This window comes from Phodopus roborovskii, unplaced genomic scaffold, assembly GCF_943737965.1.
Source record: "Phodopus roborovskii unplaced genomic scaffold, PHOROB, whole genome shotgun sequence".
NCBI lineage: Eukaryota > Metazoa > Chordata > Mammalia > Rodentia > Cricetidae > Phodopus > Phodopus roborovskii.
The window spans coordinates 10,390,101-10,409,263 of record NW_026126598.1 but is presented as its reverse complement, the minus strand read 5'-3'; the positions used below and the strand labels follow the sequence as shown (position 1 = coordinate 10,409,263).

The 19,163-nt window shown below is 45.3% G+C and overlaps 2 protein-coding genes across 2 annotated transcripts; both read left to right on the top strand.

Moving 5' to 3' along the window:
- The first annotated feature begins 1,645 nt into the window (after positions 1 to 1,645).
- On the top strand, positions 1,646 to 4,043 carry Ccl24 (C-C motif chemokine ligand 24). Its single transcript, XM_051205024.1, has 3 exons — positions 1,646 to 1,777; positions 1,988 to 2,105; positions 3,643 to 4,043. Exons 1-3 carry the CDS (start codon positions 1,705 to 1,707, stop codon positions 3,809 to 3,811), a joined length of 360 nt encoding a protein of 119 aa, XP_051060981.1. The 5' UTR covers positions 1,646 to 1,704; the 3' UTR covers positions 3,812 to 4,043.
- Positions 4,044 to 14,682: 10,639 nt separating this feature from the next.
- On the top strand, positions 14,683 to 17,761 carry Ccl26 (C-C motif chemokine ligand 26). The gene is made up of 3 exons (XM_051204897.1): positions 14,683 to 14,799; positions 14,892 to 15,006; positions 17,638 to 17,761. Exons 1-3 carry the CDS (start codon positions 14,703 to 14,705, stop codon positions 17,759 to 17,761), a joined length of 336 nt encoding a protein of 111 aa, XP_051060854.1. The 5' UTR covers positions 14,683 to 14,702.
- The last annotated feature ends 1,402 nt before the right edge of the window (positions 17,762 to 19,163 follow it).

Genomic DNA, 19,163 nt, shown 5'->3' with positions numbered 1-19,163 from the left:
AGCCCTGAGTCCCTTGTACTCACAGAGAAGCACTAAGAGAACCAGGAATGTTAATCCCACATGGGTGCCTCCTCAATAGAGATAAAAACCAAATACCTGCATTCCATCCAGAAATCTGGGACTGGATTTTGTTAATGACCTGATGACCTTTTTGTCGTCTGTGTAGGCAGACCTCACCCCCCTTTTGCTATGGAGGCAGACCTCACTCAAATCCCCGAGAGTGGTTATCCCAGACTCTCCCCTCGCTAGGTCATTACCATCCTTAGGGACATGTCACATGTACCTTATGTCCTGCTGACCTCTATGCTATTGGTCTGAAGCCACACTAGATTCTAGGACTTCCAGCTACAGAACCCACCCTCATGGTCACATGTAAAACAGTCTGTCTATGTAGACACACCTTAAGCTTCATTGTGCACCTGGAATTAGACTGATGGTTGCCTGGAAACCTTTCCCCAAATTTTACTGGGTTTTAAATATGCTGGCAATGAACCATGGGACATTAGACCCCCGAATTCTGATCCGGGTTGACAAAAAAAAGCACCACGTTTTCATTCTCATCTCTTCATTCAGTTTGCTTCCCTGTCTGGCACCTGAAGAGCCTCCCTGCTCATAGAAATGAAGCATTTATCTCTAGACTCATCCACCACAACACATGTTCAATAAATGTTTGATGGGTAGAGAAACCCTGTCTTGAAATAATCCTTAAAAATTTGATGGAGGAATAAATGAATAGGTGAATGAACATGTGGGTGGGCAGGTGAATGGATTGCTGGGACACTGGACGAACGGATGGGTGTGAGGATGGACGGATGGATAAATATATGTATGGGTGACAGATGGATGTATAATAGGGGTACTAGTAGTTATCTAGAGGATGACCAAATTTGTTTACCTACACGAACAAAAAAAAAAAATTGAATTTCTGGGAAAGACAGAAAAATCAAGCCATAGAGAAAAAGAGCAACCACTTTATCCCTTCAGGGTGTGAGGGCCCTAAGGTTCAGAGACCTTAAATGGATGCTGGCTTGAGTGTTTTATAGGGTTACAGGGTCCTCCTCTTGCCACCATCGGTCCTGTTTAATTACTCACCCCTGTGTCTTCCCACCATTTATCCTCCCAATGCCTTCTGGGAACAAACCATCATCTCAGGGAGCCTGCTTTTGCCCCTCTAAGTTTCCTTTGGATGGACAGGTGGATGGTCAGATAGACTGATGGATGGATAGACAGATGGGTGGAAAGATAGGTCAATGGATGGATGGACAGATAGACTGATGGATAGATGAACAGATGTAAGGGTGATGCTACCTATTGTGCATCTACAAAAACAAAGGCTTAGAACAAAGTAACTTTCCCAGGGTCCCACATGATAAGCAGCAGAACCAAGTCATCTGAAACATTTGCCCCCACCCTTGGCCCAGGCAAGATGGCAGCCTGCCCCAGCTAGAGCCTTGCTAGAGCCCCAAATCATCCCTGACTCAGCTGGACAAGAAATGAACATCAACTTCCCCCTTTTCTAGACCACGGAATGCTCATGATTTTCGAGGAAGCCTGTGGTGGAGAGAGAGGGAGGGACTCCAGTGCGTGTATCTCCTGAGCTGGTCATAAAAAGGTCAGTTGGAGGGAGGTTGGGGTATTTTCTCCAGTCCCTCTTTCCTGCACCCCAGCTTTGACCTCTGAGCCGAGGCCTCTAATCTCCAAGACATGGCAAGCCCAACCACCATCGTCGCCAGTCTTCTACTCCTGGTAGCTTGCACGTGCTGCATCTGCCCTACAGGTGAGATTTCTGGGCTCAGCCTGGGGCTACTGGTAGCAAAAGCTTCTAAGTTTTTGTATTAATATGTTCCCCAATGGACACAATGGAGGGTGAGGGAACCCAGCAGCCGAAGGCTGGGGGAGGCACTAAGTGGCCTGGAGTATGACTGTAGCTAAGAAAGAGCCTATGGCAGGCTGAATGCTGACACAGAACTTTTCTTCCTCCTTTTAGACTCTGTGATCATCCCCTTTTCTTGCTGCATGTCCTTTATTACCAAGGAAATCCCAGGAAACCAAGTGGTTAGCTACCAGTTGGCCAATAGCAGCATCTGCCCCAAGACGGGAGTAATGTGAGTATCTATCCCAGGATCTCCAGGGTTCCTGAGGAAGTTCAGCCATGGGCATCTTTGAAAGTGGACTAAACTTCTCTGGACTTCAGTTTCCCCACCCATAAAACCAGGAGGAAACAGAGGCAGGGTGATGGTAGATGCCAGTAATTCCAGTACTCAGAAGGCTGAGAACATCCATGAAGTACGAAATGCAGGCAAGGCATTGTGCTTGGAGGGAAATACATGCTATGACATTATCCTAACTATCTTAACAATTCCACGAGGCCATACTAGAAAGCTTGCCTAGAGCACCTGCCTAGAATCCCCCAGTGAGGGGCTGGGGGTGTGGCTCAGTGGTAGTGTGCTTTCCTAGCAAGCACAAAGCCCAGAATGGTAAAAACAAAAACCATCTTACAGAGAACATAATACTTTCCCCTTTTACTGAAAGAAGTTGAGGCTCAAGGTCACATGACCAACCAGACCTTTAGATTCCAAATAACTTCAGAGCCCCTGGGGTAACAAGCATTGCCTCATGTCTCAAGCAATGGTGCACAGTGGGAATGGTGTGTTAATATGTTCCCCAGCTGGCATCAGCTTGGTTCTGACAGCAAGCATGTAAGGGAACATCCCAGAGTGGTCCCCCTCAGCTATAACATGTCCAGGAGCCATGTTTCCATGCATAGTGTGAGTGGGTAACATTTGCCTTTAAAAGTGTGTGATTGTGTACATGCACATATGTGTGTAAATATACATGTGTGTGTGCATGGAGGTCAGAGGCCAATCTTAGATGTCATCCTCAAGTATGCCATGCACCTCTTTCAAGATAAGGGTCTTTTTTTAAAAAAAAAAATGCACGTTAAGATTTGTGTGTTTGTGTGCGTGTGTGTGATCACACACACAGGCACAAATGCCACGGCACAAGTGTGGGGATCGGAGTACAACTTGTGGAAGCCAGTTCTCTCATTCTGCCCTGTGGGTCCTAGGGGTAGAACTCAGGTCATCAGGCTTGGCGGGGGCATTTTTACCTTCTGAGCCATCTCTCTGGCTTTCTCACTAGCCTGGAACTCATCAAGTAGGCTAGCTGCCAGCCAAGCCCCAGGGATCCACCTGTCTCTGCCTCCCCAGTGCTGGGCTTACAAGAACATGATACTCTGCCTAGATTATTTTTTTTTTAAAGTGGGTTCTGAGGGTTGAACTTGGATTCTCACAGTTGCAAGGCAGATTTTTTTTTTTAACCAACTGAGCTGCCTTCTTGGCTCAGTTTCCTCAGTCTAGATAGAGACCACATCTTCTGTTACTCCTAGCATAACTCAAAAGCAGGGCTTCCTCTGTCTCAAAAGAAGGCCATAGTATGAGTGTGGCATCCCACATTCCACGATCCTCCTGCCCCTCCCTGCTGTGTGGTAAAAACCCAGAATGCATAGAGAGACTTCGTAGTGCCAAGTATGAGCAGCCGAGACTCCTGGTCCCCCATGCTCACTTCCTCATGAAGGGAGAATAGATCACTCCCAGCACCTTGCCAGACCTCAAACTAAACCCTTGCTGCTTTCCCCCACAGCTTCATCACCAAGAGGGGCCATAAGTTCTGCAGTGACCCCAAGTTGCCATGGGTCCAGAGGCACATACGGAACCTGGATGCCAAGAGAAAGCAACCTTCGGCAGCTGCCAAGGCACCTAGCGCCAGGTTTCCCATCCAGAGACACCGTGGCAACAGCACTGGGATTTAATCGCCTCTCCTCTGTCCCTGAACTTGGACAACGGTCTTGACTCCTTGACAGGCTGCTGGGCTCGGCACACCAGCTGGGATGAGGCCTGAGTTCATTTTGCCATTCTCAGCATTTCTTTTAGGGAATGTATTTATATTTTGTGATAACCCGAGGAAGCGCAAAGCGTGCCAGAGTTCTGGTGTTTCCTGTGCTGAGTAAGAAGGATCTAGAAGAATGACATTAGTCATTCTGTGTTCTCTTGTGTGGCTTGAAGGTGTCATCAGAGTCCAGGTCATAAAACCAGAGTACCTGCAGGTGTACCTTGTTTGCAGCTGGCTTCAATGGGGTCCTTGTCTTAGGGTGGGGCCCAAGCTGTCTGTCCACCGGTGGGTGAAGCTCTGTCAACAGTAGTAACTCCCATGTTTTGGGGATACTGGATCCAGGATGGTCCCATCTCAGAACTTTGAATAATAATAACAACAACAACAACAACAATAATAATAATATTAATAATAAACTCAACTGAAATGGAGGATCCAATGGCAGCATCTTTAAACTCATCAGCTTTTATAAAGAAGGGGATGGAGGGGGCTGGGAAAGTAGCTCAGATGGTGGAGTGTTTGCCTAGCATGCACAGGACATTGTGTTTCAACCATAGAATTGCATGTCTGTAATCCTAGCATCTAGGCAAGAAGATCAGAATTTCAAGGTTAGCCAGGCATGGTGACGCACACCTTTAGTCCCAGAATTCAGGAGGCAGAGACAGGTGGATCTCTGAATTTGAGGCCAGCCTGGTCTACATTCCTGAACTCCAGGACAGCCATGGCTACATAGGAAAATCTTCCCTCAAACTGCCCCCCCCCAAAAAAAGAAGTTCAAGGCTATCCTTAGCTACATAGTGAATTTGAGGTTGGCTTAGGCTACATGAGACTTTGTCAGGGAGGAATCAAGGAAGGAAGGAAACAATCAGGGAAGGAAGGGAGGGAGGAAGGAAGGAAATGAAGGGTAGGGGAGAGAAAGGGGAAAGCATACAGCTGAGCATGATAGCACACACCTATAAACCCAGTACTCAGGAGACTGAGACCAGCCTGGGCACATAGCAAGACTTTACCGAAAGAAAGGAAGGAAGGAAGGAAGAAAGAAAGAGAAAAAAAGATGGAAAATATGTAGTTTTATTTTTTAAAAGGCAGGTGAGTCTCTGAGTTTGAGGCCAGTTTGGTCTACAGAGTGAGTTCTAGGACAGCCAGGACTACACAGAGAAACCCTGTCTCAAAAAAATATCTAAAGGCCAGGATAAGGGTTCAGTTCCACTTGGTGATGTGGTTTGCTCCTTGCTGCTATGGGGGACAAGAAGTTGCTATGAGTGTGGGAGAGGCAGCTCAGCAGTTAAGAGCACTGGCTGCTCTTCCAGAGGACCTGCGTTTAATTCCTAGCAACCACATGGTGGCTCACAATATAATGAGATCTGGTGCCCTCTTCTGGCCTGCAGGCACACATGCAGGCAGAACACTATGCATAGTAACAAACAAATTAAAATATATATATAAAGTTACTGTGCCTTTAACACTGGGCTCTCTCTACATTTTGGTGAAGGGAAGATAAAGTGGAAAGAGTTACCCCAAGGTGTTTTCCTTATTACTATGTGAGATACATTGGGTACAGCACTGTATCCAAGGATAAGCCAAGGAAAATGTGACTTCTGTTGTGGTGGCTGTTCCTCCCTGTCACCAACTCTCTGCAGAACATGAGAGGCTCCTGGGTAACAAATCCAGGGCTGGGAGGGGACTTAGAGATCAGAGTATCCTGCCAAGATCTTGGGCTTCCTTAGGAACCCTGGAGTAAAGATCAGAAGGCCTTGAGATGCAGCTCAGTGGTAGAGCACCTGACCAGAGTCCCCCTGTGAGGGGCTGGGGTGTGGCTCAATGGCAAAACACCTGCCTAGGATCCCCCAGTGTGGACTGAGGGCATAAGCCACTCAAGAGCCCAACAAAAGTTATATGGTTAGACCAAAGACTCAGGAAGTTTCAGAGAATCTAGGATCTCTGTATAAAAAAGGTTCCTTACATCCATCTCTTGGGAAATTCTTGAAGTTGCATTCAGAAACTGGGTTCAGAGATCATATACATTCATACATACATAGATCTTCTTATGGTCCACCTTTATTATTGCAACATAATATTTTAATGATTATTTGGAAATTAAATAAAATACTTCCCATCCCTCTCAGGCCCACCCTCCCACCCATGTGCCCTCTCCCCATAGTCCATCTTTAATATGGTACATAATTTTTCTCTTTCAAACCTGGACATTGTTGTGCCTAGAGCCTTGCACATGCATACATTCTCTACCACTGAGCTATTCCCCCAGTCTCTCTTATTGCGTCGTTCTAAACTTTGACCTCACAAAGTTTCCCACAGTGACCTTGAACTTGGGATTCTCCTGCTTCCATATCCCCAGGATAAGTCTGTGCTCAGGGCTGGATAACATATTAACCTCTTTGGATATCAGTTTTGCTCATCTGCAAAATGGGACAAGAACATTTAACTTTGGCTGTTTCCCCGAAAGTCAGATGTAATATCACAGGTGGGGTGGAGTACAGTGGCCCAGGGAGCATCAGCAGCAGAATAGGTCAGGGTTGGGTGCACGGCTCAGCCGGTGAAGCGCTTGTTGAGTTCAATCCAAGAACTCACATAAAAATCCCGGCACAGTAGCATAAGCCTGCAATCCCAGCACTGGGGAGGTAGAAACAATGGACCCTAGGAATCACTAGCCAGGCAGCCTAACCTGCTGTCAATTTCCAGATTCAGGAAGAGACTCTGCATTAAAAAAAAAAAAAAAAGGTGTTGGGAGCTGGGAGCGGGTAGTGGGGAGATGGCCCAGTGGTAAGTGTGCTTGCTGTTCAAGCATGAGGACCTGTGGTCCTTTGAATGAATGAAAATGGTCCCCATAGGCTCATAGGGAGTGGGGAGGCGTGGCCTTGTTGGAGGAAGTGTGTCATTAGGGGTGGGCTTTGTGGTTACAGAAGCTTAAGCCAGACCATGCTGCCTGCAGACCCAGATGAAGAACTCTCAGCCACCTCTCCAGGACCATGCCTTCCTGTGTGCTGCCATGCTTCCTGTCATGGTAATAATGCACTAAACCTCTGGACGGTAAGCCGGTCCCAATTAAATGTTTTCCTTTATAAGAGTTGCTGTGGTCTCTTCATAGTAATAGAAACCCTAAGACAGGACCCGAGACTAAATTCCACATACAAATTCCAGCACCCACATAAACCAAGCATGGTGGGAGCGCCTGTAGCCTCTGCTGGAGCCGTGGCAGGCTGGTCATGGAGCCGACTGACCAGAAAGCTATTCTAGGTGCAAGGGTGAGCTTCAGTGAGAGATCCTATTTGAAGTGAATAAGATAAAGAAAAGAAAGGAACTCCTCTAGCTTCTGTGTATTCATGCCCATGTGTGTATACCCTTGCATTCATGGCAGGCAACACACACACTCTCACATACCCACACTCACACACATTTTGGTGGAGACATGAATGCACACTTTGCACACATATGTTCACACATGTGCACACACATCTATACAACAAATAAATAATATAAAAGTAAAAACAAAAAGAAGACACGGTGTAGTGGAAGGCACAGCTCAATTTACTAGGAATGGACTGAGCCCCCGCCCCTCCTCCAGGTTAGCTACCATGCCTTCGCGTGCCATCGACGTGTGTCAGCTGTGTGACTGGAAAAGTGATTTTCCAATAGTTAAGAAAAAAAAAAAAAACAGAAGTTCTGAGCAAATGAATTGGAAAGGCAGTTCTAAAAAGGAGAAGTATAAATGGCCAGAGGACACATGAAAAAGTTTCAATATCTTTATTTAGCTACCAGGGAACTGAAAATCCAAACAGTGAGTTTCCATCCCAATCTTTTATTCATTTATTTTCTTATTTTTATTGAGGTACACATTTTTTCCACTCCTCTTCCCCCCTCCCCTTTCCCTTTCCACCCTTCCCCTGCCCCTGATGCTCCCAATTTACTCAGGAACTTTGAGTTAAGGCCCGGCGAGATGCCTCAGGGGATAAAAGCACTTGACACTGAACCTGATATCTGACTTCAATAACCAGGACCCTCTCAGTGGGAGGAGAAAACTGACCTCTGTAGGTTGTCCTCTGACCTCCATATGTGCACGGTGGCAGGTTCATACACACACACACACACACACACACACACACACTCATACATATGCATGTGAAAAATATTTTAAATATATTGCTTGTAAAACTTTTACATACACAGTTAAAAAAAAAAAAGACACTTCTGCTTCCCTCAGGAGGAATACTTGATCCATTAGCTAAAATCTAAAAACACGTAAGAGATGGAAACAAGCACCCATGAAAAGTTAAGATGAAAGCTGACTGGAAGATATGCACCCATTGTTCCAGTAGATGGGAGGCTGAGCATAAGTTCACAGCCAACCTGGACTATATAGTGAGAGTCTGTCTAAAGTAAAGCTAATACGAATAAAGCTAACTCACAGTTACAGTAAATAAAAGAAACATAATTACCTACTAGAAACAAACACATGGGGGAGGAGCTGGCTCCAGTTAAGAGCACAGGCTACTCTTGCAAAAGACCCAGGGTTCCCAGCACCCATATGCGGTGGTTCACAGTTGCCTGTAACTCTGGCTCCAAGGGTATTTGATGTCCTCTTCTGGCCCCTAAAGGCCACACACACATAAAAATTAAGTTAAACTAAAATCTTTGAGAAACACTATTAGCGTGTTCCTTCGGGGAAACTTGACTACGACTTGGGCAGAGATGACAGAGTCAGGCTGGAAATGAAGAGCCAAGTATAAATGGCGAATAAGATTGACAGCGATCTTTTCAAAGGAAGGATTTTCTTTGCTTAAAGATTATGTCTCATTGTATTTTATTCCTATTCTATTAATTCCATCCCACTGTTACCAGAATGGCTCTCACTAGGCAAATAACATGGGGCTGGAGAGAAGGCTCAGAGGTTAACAGTTCTTCCTGCTCTTCAGGAGGACCCCAGTTCTGTTCCCAGTGCCCACTTCAGGCAGCTCACAACCTTCCATCATTTCAGTTCCAGGGGATCCGATGTCCTTTTCCAGCTTCTACAGGTACCACGCACACACAGGATGCACCTGTGTGAATGTAGTCCAAACACCCACACACATAAAGCACTTGAACCAAATTTTACAAATCCTTTAAGTGCACATTATACATAGAGGGTTTCATTTGGCTTGAGTGACATGTGGAGGTCAGAGGATAGCCTGCAACAGTTGGTTCAGTCTTACTCTGTAGGTCTCAGGGATCAAACTCAGGTCTTCAGACTTGGCAGCAAGCCCCTTTACCTTGAGCCATCTCGCCAGCCCTTCTGCTTTAAAGAAAAATGAAATGATGCCATTTTTGAGAAAATGAAATGTCTTAGGTTACTATTGCTGTGCTGAGACACCGCGACTGAAGGAACTTGAGGAGGAAAGGGGTCTGTTAGGCTTAAGTTTCCATATCACAGTTCATCAACAAAAGAAGTAAGGACAGCCGGGCATTGGTGGTGCACTCCGTTCCTCAACTGAGGCTCTTTCCTCTGATGACACACAAAACCACCCAGTACAGATTTATCTATGTCATGGGTGTAAAACTGGGCTATTTAGGGAGAGGAAGGGGGTCAGGACCAGATAAGAGAGGGTAACAGGATGAATGTGGGCAAATCCATATGAAGATGTCGTATGAAACCCAGCAGTTATAACAAAATGAGGTAGGGCTGGAGAGGTAACTCGGGAATGAAAAGCACATGCTACTCTTGCGGAGATCCTGAGTTCAGTTCCCAGCACCCATGTCAGGTGGCATCAGATGCTTCTTGCTGGCCTCTGGGGGCACCCTCAGAAATGGGTGCACACATATATGCATGCATAATACAGGTAAATAAAATAAGAAATAAATGCTAAAATAAGTAAACAAAATTAGGGTTGGCATACATATTCCACTGTGGGTAGGACCATTCCTGAACTGGTGGTCCTGCATTCTATAAGAAAGCAAGCTCAGAGGGCTGGAGAGATGGGTCAGTGGTTAAGAGCATTGGCTGCCCTTGCAGAAGACCCAAGTTTGTTTCCCAGCACCTGCATGGCAGCCCACAACTGTCTAACTTCAGTTCCAAGGGATTTGACACCCTCACGTAGATATACATGCAAGCAAAACAACAATTTGCAGAAAAAATAAAATAAATAAATGTTTGTTTGTTTTTTGAGTCAGGGTTTCTCTGTGTAACAGACCTGACTGTCCCAGAACACACTTTGTAGACTAGGCTGACCTCTAACTCACAGAGATCTGCCTGCCTCAGCCTCCCAAGTGCTGGGATTAAAGGCATGTGCTTCCACACCCAGATAATACATTTTTTAAAAGAAAGAAAATAGTCTGAACAAGTCACGATGAGCAAGTCAGTAAGCAGCACCCCTCCATGGCCTCTGTATCAGCTCCTGCCTCCAGGTTCCTGCCCTGTCTGAGTTCCTGACCTGGCTACCTTCGATGATGAACAATGATATGGAAGTGTAAGCCAAAATAAACCTTTTCCTCCCCAACTTGCCTTTGGTTATGGTGTTTTATCACAGCAATAGAAACTCCAACTAAGACACTAGGCAAACTTTTTACAGCTGAACCTCATCATCCTGAGCCCTAACTCCTAAGTAATCTCAAGACCAGTGGAACACACTTACATATCCATGGGAGTTTCCAGACTGCCATATTTACCAGGGGACTCGTGTCTCAGAATAGGAGTGATCTGGTGAAAACAGTGGCATGTCTCCTAGGGAACTAGCAATACGCTTCTGTGCTGTGGATGTTGCAATCTCTAGACTCGTGTTTCCCCTTTTGGGCTCTTGAAAGTTTGGATGTGGTTTTCTGGTCTTCAGCTGTCTCCTTATCAACCGGACTGTGATTTATCCATTGCTCTGGTGCCCTCACTTACCTACAGGGCCATTGTGGATACAGCCTGGGGGAAATGGAGTTGGAGGTTTGTTCTCAGGGTAAAAGGGTTGTCCCGGAGGCGAGACAGAAGACAGATGACACATTTAGCCCTAGCTCTGACCTCGGATAAATCAGTTCTTCTCTCTGGATCTCCATTTTCTCAGGCAGCCAAGAAGGATAAAAAGTAACAAGCTTGGTCTGGAGTGATGCCTCAGCAGTTAAGAGCACTGGCTGCCCTTGCAAAGGACCTAGGTTGGATTCCCATCACCTACATGGCCACTCACAACCATCTGTAACTCCATTCCAGGGGATCCAATGCCCTCTTAGGCCTCTGAGGGCACAAGGCATACACAGGCAAACACCCATACACACAAAATAATAAAATGTGTTTTCAAAATAGCAATCTTCCTCATAGAATCGTGCAGTACCTTGAAAGAAACAAACAAGGTCTGTCATTATAATTTCTTAATTGTTTTATGTGTATATGTATGTCTGTGAGTGTATGCATGTGTGTGTGTCAGTGCCTACAGAAGCCAAAGGAGACATCAGACCCCTGAAACTGGTATTAAAGGCAATTGTGAGCCACCCTCACGAGGGAGCCAAACTCAGGTCTCTCCACAAGAACACCAAGCACTCTTAATTGCTGAGCCATTTCTGCAGTCCCCAAAGTCTGTCTGGTAACACATAAAAGGCTGAGGTAAGAGCATCTTGAGTTCAAGTCCAGCCTGGGCTAAGTAGTGAAAGCCAGCATGTGGACTGTGCTGCCCTTTCCTCGGTGGTATGCTTTGAAAGTGAGATGCGCCCTCCCCACCCCCAGACCAATGTGTTTGAACACAGGGTACCTGGCTAGTGGTGTTTTAGGGAGACTGGTAAGCCTTTTGGAGGTAGGGCCTAACTGGAAGAAGGTTAATGGAGAGTGGGCCTTCCAGACCTCTTCTCTGTCTTTGATTTTGATATCCCAAGATGTGGTTAAGAACCTAACACTCTTCCAGAGGACCCAAGTTCAGTTCTCAGAACCCACCTCAGGAGACTTACAACTTCCGATAACTCCAGCGGGACCTGACTCCCTCTTCTAACCATCACAGGCAACTACACTCATGTGCACAAACACAGAGGTACACATACACATAATTTAAAATAAAATAAACATAAAAATAGGCACGGTGGGGCACACCTTTAGTCCCAGTACTGGGGAGACAGAGGAGGTAAATAGAGCTCTGTGAGTTTGAGGCCAACTTAGTCTCCATAGTAAGTACCAGGCTAGCCAGGGCTACAGAATGAAACCCTGTCTCAAAAAAATAAAATGAATCTTTAAAGTTCTTGTTTACAAACAAAGACACATTGAGGTGTTAGAGCTTCAACATAAGAATTTGGGAGATGGGAACACACCAGTCTACACCGTAAGGGACATAAGGAAGCCTGGACTAGTGAGACAGTCTGTTTCATCCCTGTGACCATGACAACAGAAGAATTTTAGAAGGGTATCCATGGCAGCAGAAGCTCAAATGGCTGACCACACCTTGGGAAACATCCCAGATGGAGGGTTCTGGGACATCTGTACAAATGTAGCCAGATCCCAGTCAGCAACCTGGAGGGTATGAAGCAGGGAATTTAACCGTAGGGGAGGGGACGCTGGGAACAGCACAGGACCCAGAGGGCTGAAATGATAGGTTGTGTTCGGGACTCAGGCAGAGCGTTGTGCATGAGTGCTGAGAAGGCAGATTCCAGCAGAAGCCATTGAAGGGTTCTGATTCATAAAGGAATTACAATGACCACTAACTATAGGAGGAGGACAGTCATAGACAGAACCATAGTAAAACGATGGCCCATATGTAACCCTAGTACTCGGGTGGGGGAAGGAAAGTGCAGTTTAAAGTCAGCCTGGAAGGCTATGAGATCTTGTCTCAAAAACTCAAAGGCCATGCTGGCAAGATGGCTCAGCAGGCAAAGGTGCTTGCAGTCAGGCCTGATGATGCAAGTTCAATTCCCTGGACTCTCGTGGTGGAAGGAGAGAACTGACTCTGCAAGTTTGTTCTCTGACCCCACAAATGCATTCCTATGCATTCCAGAGCAGCATGCAAGCTCTCTCTCTCTCCCTCTCTCTCTCTCTGGCACCCACCCACACCCACACAACAACACACACATAAATAAGTAAATTATTTTTTAAACCAAAAGCAGGGGTATGGTTCAGTGGTAGAATGCTTATCTAGAATCCTCTGTGACAGACTGAGGAGGGGGGCTCAGCCTCAGAGTACCCGCCTAGGATTCCCAGCACCCTCAGGGCAGCTCACAATAGCCTATAATTCCAGCCCTAGGGTATCTATCAACTTCTTCTGGCTTCAATGGGCACTGCATACATGTGATACACAGACATATGCATACAAGCAGCATAAAAATAATGGAAAATATATAAAAAATGTATAGATTAGAAAGTATTTTTGAATTGTTTGTTTCTATACTGGGTTAAACCATTCCCTCAGAGTTCATCACTCTCTCAGGTTCTGAGAGGGAGTTCTTCAAAAGGAGAGAAGCATTGTTTTGTGTTCTGGGAACTGAATCCAAGGCTTCACACTTGCACACTTTCTCGGCTTATTTATTTATTTATTTTGATAAAGTCTATCGATGTAGCTCAGACTGGCCTCAAACTTGTGATACTCCTGCCTTAGCATCCCGAAGACTGGAATTATAGGTGTTCATTACCAAATATATATTTTTTAATTTAATTTTTTTATTTAATTTATTATTTTACATGTCAATCCCAGTTCCCCCTCCCTCCCTCCCAAATATATTTTGAGATGGGACATTATATATCACTTAACTCTTTAAAAAAATTAAAGGATTATTTTGAATATTTGTAACTCTGTACATGTGTGTGAGGAGGTGGTATGTACTTGGGAGCACAGGTGCCTGTGGAGATCAGAAGAGAGTTCTGGATCTTCTGAAGCTGGAGTTACAGATGTTCCTGAGCCACCCAAAGTGAACAAGGATAGCAACATTTTGCTCATCAGTCCAGCATCCTGTGTGAACAAGTATTTCTGCTGTGAGGTCATTCAGGTCCTAGCTCTAGAATATTACTTCATTTTCAAATAAGAAAGTGTTGATTCACCTGATAAGTAGAGACACAGTGCTGCCCTCTGCCTCTTGGGACACATTTGTGAGTTGTCTTTATTTCCTTCTCTTAGGAAGCAAATTGTTCTCCAAAAAGTTACTTTGGGGCTGAGGTGATGGCTCAGTCAGTAAAACACTTGCCTCGAGAACACGAGAGCATAAGACATGAGATCCCCAGAACTCATGTTTTCAAAACAGCCAGCCTTGGTGGCATGCCTTTGTAACCCCAACACTAGGGAGGTGGAGAGTAATGCATCCTTGGGGCTCACTGGCCAGCCAGCTTAGCTTAATTGACAAGCTTCAAGCCCCCAGTGATATGCCTTGTTTTAAAAAACAAGGTGAGGGAGTCAGGCATGGTGCACACCTTTAATCCCAACACATGGGAGGCAGAGGCAGGGGGATGGATCTCTATGATTTCAAGGCCAGGCTGGTCTACAAAGAGAGTTCCAGAACAGCTAGTGCAGTAGCACACACACACACACACACACACACACACACACACACACACACACACACACACAAATCCTTCTCAAGAAAACAACCAACAAAAAAGAACCCAACAAACAAAACAAAAAACCCAAGTGAGGGGCTGGAAAGAAGGCTCTGCAGTTAAGAGCATTTACTGTCTTCTAGAGGATCTGAATTCAGTTTTCAGGACCTGTACAGGGTGGCTTATAACCATCTGTAACTCTAATTCCTGAGGATCCAATGCTCTCTTCTGGCCTCCCCACCCCGACTACTTTGTTTTCAACCACAAAATCCTCTGGAATGTTCTTCAGGTGTTACACGGCCTCATGGAAGACGAGACAAGAGGAATTCAGGAGACATCTATGAAGAGCCCAGGTCAGTGGACCATGAAGACCTTCTCTTTGAGCCCCATTGTTCTCCTGACCCTCTTCCTCAGTGTCCACCTTGGAGCTGCCACATGTACGTACACAGCTGGACCCTCTTCCCTTCCCCACTGAAGCACCTCCACTGAAAGGAGTACTTCAAGGTCATTCTTCTTTGTATTTTTTTAGGTGAGAGTGAGATGTCTAGGCCTTGCTGCCTCTCTTACCACCACATGATAATCCCGTGGGACTGGGTGTACACCTACGAGCTCGCCAAAACCAGCTGTTCCCATGAGTTTGTGATGTGAGTGTTAAGTCCTGTTACATCATCCACATCAGTGGGCATGGACTGGGTAGATGTCCAGTGACAAACTGGACATTGGGATGGGAATCTGGGAGTATCTCAGTTTTGTCTTGCCTCTGAGATAAAATACCCCAGTAAAAGCAATGTAAGGAAGAGATTCCAGGTTACAGTCTGTTCTAGTTGGCTTTCTGTCACCATGATAAATATCATGGCCAAAAGCAACTTATGGAAGAGACGGTTTATTTCAAGCCACACTCCCTCGAGGCAGGAAGGGAAGAAGAGAACATGGAAGAATGCTGCTCACTGGGTTTGCTCTGTGGCTCATGGTCTTTGCCAGTTTTCTAATATAGTTCAGGCTCACCTGCCTAGCAATGGTGCTGCCTAGGGAATGTCACCACCCATAGTTGGCTGGGTTCTCCCACATCAATCATCAATGAAGACAATATTTTACAGATGTGGCCACAGACCAATCTTACTGAAGCAATTCTTTAACTGAATTTTTTCAGATTATTCCAAGCTAGGACTACTTTGACAACTGAAACTAAGATACAATCCATCATTGATGGGAAGACAAGGTAGCAAGATCTTGAAGCAGCTAGTCATAATTATATTCACATTCAAGAGCAGAGAACAATGACTTAATGCATATCCGACAGAGCTCAGCTTGATTTCTCTACTCTTAACACAGTTCAGAGTCCCTGCCTAAAGAATGTTGCCACCCACAGTGGGAAAGTCTCCTCACTTTGATTAATACATCCAAGATAGTCTTCCACTTCCTAGGAAGAGACTTCCTTCCTAGGCAAGTCTAGATTTTAAGTTTACAATTAAAACTGACCACCAAGCTAGGTAAGGGCCCTCTCTTTGCAGAAATACAGGTGACTCTGAGATAGTTAGATGCTGACTTTCATACCACGTAGCAAGCCATGCTCTAAGAGCTGGGTATAAAAGCAAGAGGTGATCATGTTAGTGTAAATTTGTAATCCCAGAACTCAGGAGTCTGAAGCAGAAGGATCATGAACTTGAGACCTAGATGTCCTCTGCCATCTGACGCTGGGCGCCTATTCTGCCCCGACCCATGGGGCAGTCAATGACAAACTGGGAAATCCCTAGGGGAATCGAAGGGCAAGGGATAAGAAGAACGACAGAAAGTCCATGTTCTGATCAAGCTGTCAAACTTTATTTTCTCAGGGGTGGCTTATATAGGACCATGGGGAGGATGTGAGCAGGGTTTGCAAGTGGGCAGGGTGAAAGGGTCAGTAGAAGGAACGCCCTGAACTAATCTTTAACTGGCTGTAAAACTGTAGCAGGAGGAATATCCTGAGCTATTCTTTAACTGGCTGTAAAACTGTAGCAGGAGGAATATCCTGAGCTATTCTTTAACTGGTTGCAAAACTACAACAGGAGGAATATCCTGAGCTATTCTTTAACTGGTTGTAAAACCGCAAGCCTGTAGGACTGCTCTGCTGAACATTTTGCTTATTTCTTAAGAGGCAGTAATTTTCTGTCTCAGAGGCCTGAGGTAGTGAGGATGCTGATGGTCCCCAACAGGGGTTACATAGTAAGACCTTGTCTTAAAAAATTATGAATTTGGTGAGATGGTTCATTAGATAAAAGTTCTTGGCAACCAAACCCAACCATTTGAATCTGCTCTCCTGGTTCTGCGTGATGGAGACAGAAAGATGACTCCCTGCAAATGGTCCTCTGAGCTCCAAATATGCACTATAGCAAGTGTCTCCTCTTTCACAATAATAAATACAATTTAATTTAAAAGTATAAAAAAATAAAGTAGCATACTTGTATGTGGTTCCTTTCTGTCCTCTGAAATTCATTGTGCGGAGCTGTGGTGTAACTCAGTGGTAGAGCATTTATTTACTATTATGAAGCTCTGGATTATACTTTCAGAACACACACACACACACACACACACACACACACACATGAACACATGTACACACATGCACACACATGAAAGATTAAAATTGTTGGGTGATAGTTTTCTAGTCTATGAATATACTGGTCTATTAACCAACAGGTACTTACCTTTTAAGTTTTTATTTATTTACCTTACTGGGGATTGAAACTAGGGATTTCTACATGTTAGACAAATGTACTACCACTGAGCCAACCTCCACCAAAGCCCCTTATTAAAGGATTCTAGGCAGGAGCTCTAGCATAGACAGCCACACTCCCAGTCTCTCTCTGGGGGATTCTAGGCAGGTGCTCTACCACTGAGACACACTCCCAGCCCCTCACTGGGGGATTCTAGGTAGGTGTTCTACAGCTGAGCTATAATATCATCATCCCTAATCATGTCAAATGTGTGCTCCATAGGGTGTGTGAACTATGTCTCAATAATGCTGTTATAAAGAAAGGAAAGGTAGGGTCACAATATAGATTAGTGTCTGGCAACTAGACCTTCTGAGGCATGATTCCTGGGGTCTGAGAGCCTGAGAGTGTGTGGATCCCAGGGAAAATGGGAAGGAGAAGCAGGACCAGCAGGAGATTGGACAGAAACAGAGTGTGGCTGTTGTGTTGGATAGGGGAGAACACTGGCCACACTAAGTCACCCTCTTCTCCCATAGCTTCATATGCCAAGAGTGTCAACATTCACTTCTTATCTCTTCCCTACAGATTGACTACAAAAAGAGGTAAGAAAATCTGTGTCCAACCACAGGCCAAGTGGGTACAGAGATACATTTCTAGGTTGAAAGCCCAGAAGCATGCTGGAGTTTTAGCTCAAGGATCCTTGAACTGAGCTCGTGGCTCCTTTGTCCTCATGGAGTCTGTTGAATTCCTTTAGAAGGTTCATAGTTCCGGTAGAAGGAGAGAACGGTTTCCATTGGAGATTTTCAAAATAAAGCTTTGATTTCACCAGGACTGGCAAGATGATTCAGTGGGTAAAGGCACTTGCCACCAAGACTGATAACCTGGGTTCAATCCCTGGGAAGCCACATGGTGGGAAAAGGGAACAAACTCCTGAAAGTTGACCTCTGTTTTCACAATTAAAAATTTTGACTGGCTAGGCATAGTGGCATACACCTTTAATGCTGGCACCCAGAAGACAGAGATAGGCAGATCTTTTTTAATTTGAGAGCAATCTGGTTTATATAGTGAGTTCCAGGACTACAAAATGAGACACTGTCTCAAGATGATGATGTTGTTATAGAGAATAAAATAGGAACACAAATTTTTGTCCCCCAGATGTGCACACACAGGCACAAATACTCAGGGCACACACACATGCAGGCACAAATATCTGTGCACACACACAAACACACACACACACACACAGACACACAGAGAGAGACAGAGACAGAGAGAGGGGCACAAATGCCTGCATACCACACACACAGGGTCAAACCCAGAGCTTACCAATATGGCTTGCTCAGGGGATCCCCTATATCCACTTTCAATGCTTAGAATCCTAGGCAGGCCACCTTGCCCACCTGGAATTACATGAGCACAGAAACAATAGCAATAAAAATGAATCAGCAAAAACCAAAGAGTGTGAACACTAATACTACCAGATCCCTGAACCATGAACCTGGGACACCTTTCTATTTGTGTTTTCTTCGGCATCCCTTACTAGCAATGAATAATGGCTACTCTCACTAGGCCTTAAGGAAGTACTTATTCACCAAGATCTTAGTTCTTATCTGGGACACTTGAGTTTCGTGGAAACAGGTTTTGAGATAAGAACTTACATATAATATATTTTGAAATTGATCCAGAAGAAATCAATAGGGACATGAGACAAGAAAAGAAAAGAAGTAATAAACAAACAAGTTATGGGAAGTAAAGGTTACACCATCAGTTCAAAGCCAGTCTGGGCCACACTAGACCCAGTGTCAAAAGCCCAAACCCAAATCCAGCCAAACACATATGCTTGAGGATGGCTCTCCTGGTAGACTGGTTTGCCAGCATGCAGAAAGCCCTGTTCCATCCTCAAAATTGGATACAATGGATGTGGTGACTGGTGCACCTAAGGAGGCAGAGGCAGGAGGATTAAGAGCTCAAGGTCACAGGGGCTGGAGAGCCGGTTTAGCAATCAAGAGTGCTTGCTCTTGCAAGGACCTCTCAGACCCCACATGGTAGCTCTCAACCACCTGTAACTCCAGCTCCAGGAGATCTGATGCCCTCTTTTGACCTCTGCTGGC